The sequence below is a fragment of the Urocitellus parryii genome, chromosome 11 (genome assembly GCF_045843805.1).
Source record: "Urocitellus parryii isolate mUroPar1 chromosome 11, mUroPar1.hap1, whole genome shotgun sequence".
Classification (NCBI taxonomy): domain Eukaryota; kingdom Metazoa; phylum Chordata; class Mammalia; order Rodentia; family Sciuridae; genus Urocitellus; species Urocitellus parryii.
Window position 1 is genome coordinate 19,165,515 of NC_135541.1, and position 12,608 is coordinate 19,178,122.

Consider the following 12,608-nt stretch of genomic DNA (forward strand, 5'->3'; position numbering starts at 1 on the left):
TTCTCATTCTTCAGGTCTCCATGTAGGAATGTGTCCTGCTCAAGGAAGCCCTGGCCCAGCCCATCTGCTGTGTCTCAGGATCCCAAGCCCCACGGGCCAGCTCTAGGGAACCCATAGGTGAATTGCCTGGCTGTGCACCTGCCTTCCTCCAGCAACCAGAGAGCCTTTGGAGGGTGGGGAGCCTCTGTTTGGTGGTCAGGTCTGTTAGATCTAAGAGGAACACAGGCTTTTTGAACCCAGCTCTGCCTCTGTTGCGTGACCTCTGGCAAAACACTGAGCCAAGTGTGTCAGAGGGTCCTCCTCTGTAAAGTGGGAATAAAAACACCCTCACCAGGTTGATGTGACGTTTTTATGAGATCACATTTCACCACCCTATAGGAATGGAGCTGTGTTATTACCATTCATTGACTAGCACACAGCTAAGTAAATATTTTTGAATTAATGAGCCCCTCTGGCACCCCCTCTCTTGCCTCCAACTCATGTCGGTCTTGGGAGGGGGAAGTAGGTATGAACAGAAAGAAGGATTTGGGGCAGAGAGTCCAGAGATGAGAGAGCAGGGCTTTGGGGCATCGCTGGGAGCTAGTTGCTCTGGCAGCATCCAAAGCTCGGCTGGAGGTGGTGCGGGTATCCTTACCCCTGAGACTCACCTGTGCCATCATCCTCTTCAGCTAGGTAAGGTAGCCAGAAGAGGTGGGGCTGGGGTACACCTCTGCCCTGTGGCCCCCCAATGGTGCCCTGGGGATGCAGTCGATGCGCCCAAATGGGGGTGGCGGGGGAATAAATGTTGAATGAATGCCGACGGTGTGAATGAACGGATGGACGCATGAATGGAGGTGGGATGCAAGCGTGAAGTGACAGGCAGGGAGGGATGAGCTTCTCCCTCCGCCCTCCGGGTCTCGGGCTGCGAGACAGGCTGGGGCTCCCCTCCCGGCCCTGCCCCTCCCTCCCGGCCCCCCTCCCCGCGGCGCGCAGCCCGGCGGAGCCCGCGCCGAGCCACTGCCCGCGCTGGAACCGGGCTCGCTCCCAGCCAGTGAGCCAGGCGACGCCGCCTCGGGAGGGGGCTGCCCGGCCCCCTCCCTAGCCGCATTCTCCTGGAGTCCGTCTTCCTCCGAGGAAGGCGGAGTCCCGGGTGCAAGGTCTGGAAACCAGCAAGCAAGAACGCCCGGTCCCGGAGCCAACAGGTGCGGAGAGGGGGGACCCTGACCCGGGGGTGAGGGCTCCAAAGGACCTGCGAAGGGAGATGGGTGGACCAAGAGTCCAGGAGTGATCTGGACGCCGGGAGGCTGGGTCACCATCCCACCCTGCTCGCCTCCTGGCAAGCTGCTGCGGAACACCCAGGGGTCTTGCTGCACCCCTGCACCCCTTTCCCCGCAGCCCCCGAGGTGCAGGGAGATCCCGCGGAGGGAGCTGTTCGGCCCCTGTACCCTTGCTCCCCCGGGGGGTCTCCAGGGACCGTCAACCCTACTACACACCGCGGGGTCGCTCCTGCCCAGTCAAAGGAAGGAGGGGTCCGAGGGGGGAAGGAGGGGCGGGAGCGGGGCCGGATTTATGAATGGAGAGAGCGGCCGCTAGCGGCGGTCCCTGAGCACTGCGGCCGCGGCGATTTGCGAGGGGCCTGGCAGGGGGTCTGAGGGCCAGGCCGCTGGGCCCTGGCCTCTCCTCTCGCTCGCAAGGAAGTTCTCTGTTCCTCCTCGCACCTTTCCTGGTGTGTGTGTGTGTGTGTGTGTGTGTGTGTGTGTGTGTGTGTGTGTACGCCCGCCCACGAGGTGGGGGGGAGTCAGGCGGGTCTGGTGGGAGGAGCCTGGATCTCTAATACCTGCCTCAATTCTTTTTCTAATAAAAAATTAAGGCCCTTGAGCTAAATCAAGAGAGAATATTTGTAATCCATACGTCTTCCCTTCCCACCCCTGTGGTATTCCGCGAATCCAAACAGACCTGGCTTTGTAACCTTGAGCAAGGGGCTCAACCTCTCTGAGCTGCCATCTGCTCATTCACAAAGCAAGGCTCCCTAATAATGGTATTCGGCAACGTCCGTGAGGCTAGCTTCCAGTGCCAGGCTTTGGGCAAAGCACTTAGCGCGCATTAGAACTTATTCCTTACTCCTCGCCGCCGACCTGGGAGGTAGGTACCGTTATTACTCCGTTGGACTCCATTGAATGGGGAAATCGAGGCTGAAAGAGGCGAGGTAAGTTACCCAAAAGCAACTTGTGTGGAGTTGGGATCAACCCAGAGCTGCCTTCCTCCACGGATTTGATAGCTGACAATTAAGAGGGAGCGCATATGCAAAGTGCCAGGCACACTCCCTAATGTCTCCTTCCTTCCTTCCTTCAGGAAGTTTGGGCTGGGACCCCAAAGACCTGGGTGCAAGAAGCGGGCCCCCTGAGGGGAGTGGGCTGAGGGCTGGCCGGGCTCCCCTCCTTTCGCAGAGCCCAGGGTACCCCTCGGCTGCAGCGGCTCCTGAGCTCATGGAGCCTTCGGCAGCCCCAGGGGCCCAGACGGAGGTCCCAACTGGTAGCGGGGAACCGTCCCGCGTGCCTCCAGACTACGAAGACGAGTTTCTCCGCTATCTGTGGCGCGATTATCTGTACCCGAAGCAGTACGAGTGGGTCCTCATCGCTGCCTACGTGGCTGTGTTCCTCGTGGCCCTGGTGGGCAACACTCTGGGTAGGTCTCGGTCCTGCCCTCTCCTATAACGCTTCCTCTGGGGATTGGGGGGGTGAGTCCCGGTCTCGTCTGACCCTCTCCTGCTCGCGGGGACAGGGGCTCACTGGCGGGGCGGGGCGGGGCGGGGTGGGCGTGGCTCTGACTCAGGCTTCACTGCCCTGGCCCCCTGGCTGCTGGCTGCAGTTTGCCTGGCCGTGTGGCGGAATCACCACATGAGGACAGTCACCAACTACTTCATTGTCAACCTGTCGCTGGCTGACGTGCTGGTGACGGCCATCTGCCTGCCCGCTAGTCTACTAGTGGACATCACCGAGTCCTGGCTCTTTGGCCACGCCCTCTGCAAGGTCATCCCCTATCTACAGGTGAGCTCTCCAGGAACCCCTCACCAGCCTCTGTCACACCTGCACGAAAACCACCATCTTCCAGAGGCCTCAGTGACTCAGGCTGGCCTTTCAGGCAGGACACAGTGGCTCAAGACCAAATACACTGTCATCCCCTACTGCCATGAAGGACAGGTTACCGGGGTGAGCACTTGAGGACACAGCCACAGCTCCACATGCTCCTACACAGAACTCCTGGTCCCAAACACTGCCACACCTGATACGCATCCATGGTGACCTCCAGGCACACAGCAGAGAAGAGAGGCATCAGCCCACTGTGACACAAACACCAATACTTGCTGGGCTTGCACCCTGATCCCAAGGGGGGCAGAGTTGAGGGGACTATCCACTGGCTTCCCTGTGGCGGGAACCAGGGCACCTGATGAGGTTTGTGGAGAAGGAGTGCCAACCAGAGGCTGGCCGTGGCCTCTCTGTTTTATCTCTTGACCCTCTCCCTGCACCACAGAAGGCAGGGGGCAGCCCTGGAGGCCATGCTTACCCATGATACTGGTCCGGACCCATCTCTGCCTCCTTCTCCTAACAGTTTAGAGAAGGGGTGGCATTCCAGGGTGAGAGAAATGCTTCTTGGATTTTGCGCTGTTTCAAGGTTTTCCACTCAATTGATTAACTCTGGAGACTTTAAACATAAAGACAGATGAGGGAATTTTGTACTCAGTTTCTTCATTTGTAACACAGTACCCACCTCATGAGAATGGTGCCTGCCACGTAGTAAGTTCCATAAATGGAGGTAATTATTCACAGTAGGAGAACACCTACTATATGCCAGGTCTCCAGCTGAGCATTCCCATTCACAATTTCATTTATTCTCACCAGTATCCTGCCAGGTACATGGTATATTCCCATTCTGCGTATGAGACTCAGAGAGGGTGAGTAGCTTGCACAAATTCACACAGCCATTAAATGGAGTCAGGATTTGCACCACACTGGGATGTCTGTTATCTCTGGGTTGTTCCCCCTCCTCTCTCTGATGCTGTGTCCCTGTGGGGCAGGCCGTGTCGGTGTCAGTGGCAGTACTGACTCTCAGCTTCATTGCCCTGGACCGCTGGTATGCCATCTGCCACCCACTGTTGTTCAAGAGCACCGCCCGACGTGCCCGTGGCTCCATCCTGGGCATCTGGGCCGTGTCGCTGGCTGTCATGGTCCCCCAGGCTGCTGTCATGGAATGCAGCAGTGTGCTGCCTGAACTAGCCAACCGAACCCGGCTCTTCTCTGTCTGTGACGAACGCTGGGCAGGTAATAGTGGGCACCTCCAGGACACATACCCATAGGGCAGACATCTGTCCATCCCTAGGGGTCCCTCCAGGATAGACACTGCAGGTTGGGTGATTCCAGGCGATCTCCCTGCCATGGTGCCAGCATGGGGGAGGTTCAGCTGCACTCAGACCTTGCCCTACTCAGGAAGGGTGGCATTGCCAACCAGGTAAGCCTGGGGCCCCCATGCTGAGCTTGACCCTTACATCTCTCGGCCCCTACAGATGACCTCTACCCCAAGATCTACCACAGTTGCTTCTTCATTGTCACCTACCTGGCCCCACTGGGCCTCATGGCCATGGCCTATTTCCAGATCTTCCGCAAGCTCTGGGGCCGCCAGGTGAGGCCAGCTCTTTTGGGCACTGTCTATACTGAGAGGGGTGGGGGGCTACTGGTCTCAGGTAGTAGACACCCTCTGCCTTCAGAACATGCTATCCTGGCTGCAACTGGAAAGAGGCAAGGCCCAGGGACGTGGGGACATTGGGGAACTTGAAACCCAGAGTGCTAGGGCCTAACTCTGGGTAACTCCATTCCCAGTAGCTGCCATTTACGTTCCATCACCCCCAGGGAATCCTGCAACCTCTTAACCTCCGCATCTTATCCTCCATGAAATATATAAGAAAACAGAGAAAGAATATCATGTCCCTCAAAGCCCTCAGCTAGAGAGTAGAAAATCGGGGATTGAAACCTGGATCTGTGAGTTTCTAATACTCATTTTATCTCTGAAACATTAACAGCAGCTCTGAGTTTCTGCCTGGTGAAGCTTTGTATCCAGTGTTTTCACCACTACCTAAAAAAGACATGCTGTTGCCTACGTCACAGTGCTGAGCAAGGGCAGTCTCCTGCCAAGGCCACTGAGGGGCAGGGCCGGTCCCAGGGCCTGGCTTCTTTCCTCTATTACAAATGGCTCTGCAGTGGGTTTCCTGCTGGAGGGGCATGAGGAGAGGGGTGCTCAGAGGCCCTAAGCACTAGTGGAATTAACTCCCTGGTCAGTGCTGGGGCAGTGAGAAGATGCAGCCAGAGAGTGACCAGGCTCAGGCACGGACACTCGGTTCTGGAATGCCACTTACATTCCACACAGTGTTGACGGCACCCAGACCTTGCAGGGTGGGTGGTGAGATTGACTGGTTAGACCCGAGCCCTGCTTTGGAAAGATGCCCAGTCAGGTGGGGCCTTTCCATACTGGCCTCCCTAACAGGCTCCCAACGCCTGCCACCTGCCCCTCCAGACCCCCTGTCTAGCAGGACAGAGGCACTGACCTCATCTAACCGACAAGAAACCAAGGCTTGGAAAGTTAGATGAGATTGTTTCACAGCTCATGAATGTTTGACTAGCTCTGGATGCCAAGTTTCCTGCACTCTAGCCCCATCCCCCTCTGATGGGGGGTGATCCAGGTGTCTAGAGGCAGGAGGGTCTTCAGGGATGTCTCTGGCTGCTCCAGGAGCCCAGAAGCACCCCAGGATTATGGGCATCAACCCAGAGGGGGGACCCATGCTCTGAGGCCCAGGTCATTCACTGCTGCCCTCCTGCTCACCCCTCACCTAGGCCTCCCCACGGTCTGACATGGGCGAGGGAGAGGCCCAGCTCACCCCACCCACACCCTGTCCCCACAGATGCAGCTGGATATTGAAGGAGGATGGATGGGCAGCCAGGAGATGTTCAGACCTGAGGCCTCTCTCTGAGTCTCAATTGTCTCATCTACAGCTAAAAGTCAATAATGCCTTTTCAAAAGCATGCCGTAGGTCGTTTTGCAGTGAGATAATGCAAAATGAGAGTATATTAATCACCAAGTCCAGAGTGTTCATATTTATTGTGAATATTGGGTTCCCTCTTTTTGCAAGAGCTCGTTCCTTGCCACCTCCACTCTGCCCCAGGGTCTAGCCAGGAGTGGATCCACCCAAAGAGATCAGTCCTGCCAAAGAGCTATGCCCACCACTGCTCTCTGTGTGTGCTGGACAGATCCCAGGCACTACCTTGGCACTGGTACGGAACTGGAAGAGACCCTCAGACCAGCTGGAGGACCAGGGGCAGGGCCCCAGTGCACAGCCCCAGCCCCGGGCCCGCGCCTTCCTGGCGGAGGTGAAGCAGATGCGGGCCCGGAGGAAGACAGCCAAGATGCTGATGGTGGTGCTGTTGGTCTTTGCCCTCTGCTACCTGCCCATCAGTGTCCTCAATGTCCTCAAAAGGTGAGAGCGCAGCAAAAGGTGGGAGGGTGTGGGAGGAGCTCTACTGGCCCCCCACATCAGGACAGGTCCTTCTCTTCTCTGAGTCCCTGCACCTCCATGTCCTCGCTCATTAAATGGTATAGCAATAGTAATGGCTCTGGGCTGTCGTGAAAACCCGTTCCCTTCACTCCTCAAGCATCACGTTCCAGGGTGAACAAGACAAAGTCCTTCTCTTCGTGGGGACTACACACTAGTGGGAGAGGAGGAAAATAGAAAAACCCATGTGTGTTATCAGGCAGTGATAGTTGCTATAAAGAAAAATAAAATAGGGAAAGTGGTTTTTCTGTTTTAGACTTTTTTTGGGGGTGTACTGGGGATTGAACCCAGGGGGACTTAAGCACAGAACCACATCCCCAGCTCTTTTTTTAAAAAATATTTTTAGTTGTTGTTGGACACAATATATTTTATCTTTACTTGGTGCTGAGAATGGAACCCAGTGTCCCGCATGTGCGAGGTGAAGGCTCTACGGCTGAGCCACAAGCCCAGCCCCTCCCCAGCCCTTTTAAAAAATATTTCATTTAGAGACAGGGTCTTGCTAAGTTTCTGAGGCTGGCTTTGAACTCATGGTCCTCTCGCCTCAGCCCCCTGAGTGGCTGGCGTGTGCCACAGTGCCCGGCTTGTTTTAGATTTAATTTATAAAAACAAAAGGAAGTGACCCTTGAGCAGAGACTTGGAGGAAGTGAGGGAGTCCGCCTGCAGGGTTGGAGGGACAGCAGTCGAGGCAGAGGTATACAGGGACACAGCAGATGAGGGGCCACAGGATGCTGGTGAAGTACATGGGCTATTGGGCAGGAGACAGCCTGTTTGGGTTTGTGCTTGGCTGTGTCCTGGGTGTGTGATCTTGGGACTTCAACTCTCTGAGCCTCAGTTTCCTGAGCTGAAGAATAGATGCTGACCGTGGCTCCTCATGTCGCTATGAGGTTGGATGAGAAGGTGGATGGGGACTCCAGGGGATTAGGTAGCTGGAGACTGGGCACATATACCTGGTCTCTGTCCCTAGGCCCTCTGTGGTCATACTTTCTGTGCTTGAGAACCCAAAACTGTAGGCAAGACCTCAGACTTGGAAGCCCAGGAGAGGGCACTGAGTGGACAGAAGTGGGCGGGGGAAACTTGCCCTTCCCAGCTGGAGTTCCGTGAGCACTGCCCCCAACACCTGCCCCTTTCTGACTCCTCCACCTGGCACTAGGGTGTTCGGGATGTTCCGCCAAGCCAGCGACCGCGAAGCTGTGTACGCCTGCTTCACCTTCTCCCACTGGTTGGTGTATGCCAACAGCGCCGCCAACCCCATCATCTACAACTTCCTCAGCGGTGAGTGGGCTGGGCAGAGTGAATGAGGGCGGCCAGCAGTCCCTGGGACAAGTGTCCCCACTGTCAATCCAGGGCCCAAGGAAAGGATGGTGGCAAGGATATACCTGCTCTCTCCTGAGCATCACGCCTCTGCTCTGGGTTCCCCCACTCAGGAAAGACTTGGCCACACCCAGAAGCCTGGGCTCCAGCAGTGGCCAGCACCCAGGATGGAGTCTGGCAGATCCTACAGACCATGGAAGGGCAAGGGCTGGGCCAGTGGCCTCCACTTCCCTTCCCAGCCTGGGGGCATGCCCCTTTCTGGACAATCAGGTAGAATAGTCTATTTTCCCTAGAGGGAGCCAGCCCTGTGGGAAGAAAGCCGAGGAGCCGGGCTGAGGGGATGGTGTATCATCCAGGGCCCAGGGTAAGGGAGAGCCGCCAGCAGAGGCAGCTCAGTCCCATGAAAGGGCTCTCCCGGCCATCCAGCAGACACCCCAGGAATCTAGGGGCTTCCCCTGGATCCACGGCCTCCAGCACTGCCCTCTCTCTCCCCCCTCCGGAAGCCAGGCCTGCAGGCCCTCACTCCCACCATGGGCTTCGTGTCTGTTGTCCTGTAGCCCCCACCTCCACACTCTGCCTTCAGGCCTCCAGGAGGGTGGTAGTGGCCTGACCCCTCAGGCTTGGCACAGCAGAAGTGACTCGCTAGACCTCATATTTGGCATTAGGCTTCTAAGGAGCTGGTCTAGATGGCCATTCAAGCCTGGACACAAATAATTTTTCAGGAACAGTTAAGATCGGGCTGGGGATGTGGCTCAAGCGGTACCGTGCTCGCCTGGCATGTGTGTGGCCCGGGTTCGATCCCCAGCACCACATACAAACAAAGATGTTGTGTCCACCGATAACTAAAAAAAATAAATAAATAAAAATATTTAAAAAAAAAAAAAGAAACAGTTAAGATGTTCAAGAAGCTATCGAAGGTCATTATGTAACCCTCAATGCCACCCAAAAATTACTCCCAAAGGCTGCCTGGCTGGTTCTAGCTCAGGGGAGAGAACATAAGAGAGGAGCATTGTGGGGAGGAAAGGGCAGGCAGACTTCCTGAATCACACCCCTTTGCTTGGACTACATTTACTGAGCACCTACTGTGTGCTTGGCCCTATGTTGGGCACCATTGAGGCTGGCAGGCTGGTGACACATGGTCAAAGGAGGGCTTGGTTCTGCATTCCTCTGGTAGAGTGGGCTGAGCCGGTGTGGTGATCACTCTTCTCTCTCACTGGTGGCCTTGGGTGAGCCTGTGCCTTTGAGCATCTCCTCTGTGAGGTGAGGATAAAGCACTATGTCCTCTCAGGATGCTGGGATGCTCTGGGGGGATGGACGCTGGGGAAGCTGTTACCGTGCCTGGCACAGTGGGACTGCCACATGCAAGAGTTGCTGCTGCCATCTCATAATCTTACAGGAGATCTGGGGAAAGCCTGGCAGCAGAGTAAGCCCCAATCCTCTCCATGTGCACACAGAGTGGGGCCGAGGTGACCCAAGGCCCCTGAGCCAGACACCGCGCCTTGAGCCAGGCTCTGAGCCAGAGTGCTGTCAAGGAATCAGATGATAATTGCATTTTTCTTTGGGAAGCCGCATGGGCTTCTGACCTCGCTCCTCCTGCAGTGCCGAGGTTGCTGGGGCTCTCCATTCCAACTCTACCCTCCCTCCCAGCCTCCTCTCAGGCAGCTTGGCTGGAGCTGTGTGGGTGTCCCTTGGGCTCAAGGTCCCTTCCTGCTGCGTTTGTCTCCTTAACGGCTGTGTCTTTTGTCTCCTAACCAAGGTAAATTTCGGGAGCAGTTTAAGGCTGCCTTCTCCTGCTGCCTGCCTGGCCTGGGTCCCTGCAGCTCTCTGAAGGCCCCCAGTCCCCGCTCTTCTGCCAGCCACAAGTCCTTGTCCTTGCAGAGCCGGTGCTCCGTCTCCAAAGTCTCTGAGCATGTGGTGCTCACCAGCGTCACCACAGTGCTGCCCTGAGGGAGGGCTACCCTGGAGGCTCTGGGAGGCTCAGGGGGCCCTGCCTGGGTTGTTCCTCTGGGTCCTGGGATTCATCCCTGTGCCTCATGGAGAGACTGCTGGATGCAGTGACAGGCTCGGGTGCAGTCCTGGTTTTCTGCCCGTGTGACTCTGGGCAAGTGGTTTCCCCTCTCTGAGCTTGTGATCCCTAGGCAGGGTTGATGTGAGACTTAAGCATGCTCTAGAGAGTGGAGAGCTCTTTGTCAACTGTGAAGTGCTGTGGACTTGGTTACTGTTGTACTTCTCTCACTTGGCCGAACCCTGCAGTATTATCCACCCCCATCATCTTTCCAGAGCTTGGCCTTCCTCCCAAAGAACTTTCTCCTGCCCAATTATAAGCCTTCCCTGGAGTCTGCTGTAAAGGTCTCCACAGGTGTTTCCATCTGCTCCAGGGGCTCCCTTATGCCCAGGGCTGTACTTGGCCAGCTGCTCTGTGCCCGTGTGAACCAATCTGGGCCCAGCCCTTCCCCGGTGGGTTATGAGCACAGCCCCATGTCACCAGGTGCCCAGTGCACACACCATAGCTGGACCTGTTGGCTTTGTGGTGTGATAAAACATCTATGTGTGGCCGTTCGGCTTGGAGGCCAGCAGCCCAAAGCAATTGTAATTAAAAGCCTGGCACTGAATGTTCCCTTTCCCTGTCATTACACAAAATCTGTGCTGCTTAGGTTAGGAGGAGAGGAAGGTGGGGCAGCCGGGGGAGGTGGCACAAGACACTGGAATGCTTCTACTCATTGCCCCCTACTCCCCGTGGGATCCCAGATGGACCAGGCCTCAGGTATGCTCAGTGCTGCCTCCGCAGTGGTGCCAAGCCCCTGATGCCTGGGACCTTAATTCTTGACACATTTGTTGGCTCCCAACTCAGTGGTCTCTGGAAGGTAAGGGGGTAGGGTGGGCAGACAGCGGTTAACAGACTGATTTACTGTTCCCTCACCTTCTTGGAAACCAGGGTTTCATTTATTTTCTGTGAACTCACAGGATAAAAAAGAGAAAGCCACAGACTTGGCCGGACGTGCTCCGGCTGCTACCAAGCTGATTACAGGGCTGCCAGAGGCCTTGATCCTCGTTGCCAGAGCAAGATAGGAGTGCAGTCTGGAGTGCTGCTCTGCTGAGGAACGGGAGGCATCTGGCCGAGGCTGATGCGGCCGTGCCTGCCACCAGGTCTGCTTCACTTGATTAATGGAGCCCTGGGCTCCCCGACTTCATCTGTTAAGAAGCAGGGCAAGCTGTGGGCCCACCCAGGAGCGCCTAGGCACAGCTTCTTAGGCGTCCCACCCTGCCCCGAGCAGGTGGACAGTGTGCTGCTTGTCACAGGCCCTCAAGACTCGCCAGCCCAGCTCCAGCTGTCAGTGGAGATGCAATGGTTGCCAGGAGCTGTCCTGTCCTTTTCATGTTCCCACTGTCCTTGGGGTCCAAGGCTGTTGGCAAAGTTTGTAGGCAGGGTTGGAGGTGCACGGTGCAAGAACAAAGTGTAAGGACCAGGCCCCAAGGCCAGACCCACAAGGATAGCCCAGGTCTTGGAGCCCTCCACTGCCCTGACCACAGAGATAGGGACTGTGATTGGCGTCATTCTAAAGACAGGTTTGGGGCGGTGCTGTAGCTCAGTGGTAATGTACTTGCCAGGCATGTGCAAGGCTCTGGGTGTGATCCCCAGCACCATGTAAAAGGAAAAAATAAAGATAGTTTTCAGTGGACACTTGGCTCAGCAGAGAGACAATAGGAGTTTCCTCTAATGACTGCAGTTCTGCTTCTGCTCTGCAGGATGGAGCCAGAACAACAGGGGGTCTTAGGCTTCACTTTGGGGACTGATGAACTAAAGGGCATGGCAAGGGGAGTGATGCCCGGTGAGGAGCAGCTGAAGACCTTGGGGATTCCTTGGCCTAGGGGTTTTGGGGTAATGTGGTGGCAGCCTTCTCTGTCTAGAGGATTGGCATGCAGAAGGGGAAACGAATGTCCCAGGTGGCCCGAAAGAGAAAACTGGAGCCAGTGGCTGGTGTTTCCAAGGTGGCAAATTTTAGGATCCACATCAGGAAGTTTCTACCAGTACAGGAGGAAATGGGCTACCTGGAAAAGCCCTGAGTTTTTTGTTACTGGAGAATTAAAAGAAGAGACTGGACTCCCATGGGGACCCTGGAGGGGATTCTAGCTCTGGATGAGGGTTGTCCTTTGAGAACTGGCTCCATCTAATTGTGGGATTCCAGCACCACAGAGCCCAAAGGAGAGGAAGAAGGCTGAACAGACTGAGCCTGCCATGCCTGCTGGGCCTTACTGGCCTGCAAAATAGTCACACCACCCCTCACCCTCTGCAGGAAGGACAGTCCTGCTAAAGGCCTCAGAGCGCTTATCTTCATCTCCAAAAGCCAAAGGATAATCACACCACCTCCTGTGATAAGGCCCCCCTGGTACATTAGAATGTCTGGTGTCTTTAGCTTTTGATTGAAATTCTGTCAGTTCATTACAGACACCCAGTGTAGTCTGGGTGTCATGCTGATCTAGAGATCCAACTGGCAGGTACAGACGTCTGTACTTAATAAAAAAGGGGAGAAATTATGGCTTCATAATGGAGTTTGTCTGGAAAACAAAACTCTTGCCTGAGATAATAAAAAGGCCATGCTGTGCAAAGTTTGGGGTGGCTGCTTCCAGCCCCAAAGGCCAGCCCTACAACTGCCATGTAATAGACTCTCGGGCTGACCCCCAGCTGTATGGAAGTACACCTGGCAGGGCCCAGGAGCCA

The 12,608-nt window shown here is 55.9% G+C and overlaps 1 protein-coding gene across 1 annotated transcript; it reads left to right on the forward strand.

Annotated features, from left to right (window-relative positions):
• The first annotated feature begins 2,465 nt into the window (after positions 1-2,465).
• On the forward strand, positions 2,466-9,835 carry Hcrtr1 (hypocretin receptor 1). The gene is made up of 7 exons (XM_026391753.2): positions 2,466-2,664; positions 2,848-3,026; positions 4,055-4,298; positions 4,541-4,656; positions 6,276-6,502; positions 7,728-7,849; positions 9,645-9,835. The coding sequence occupies exons 1-7, from the start codon at positions 2,466-2,468 to the stop codon at positions 9,833-9,835; spliced, it is 1,278 nt and encodes a 425-aa protein (XP_026247538.1).
• Positions 9,836-12,608: the final 2,773 nt, after the last annotated feature.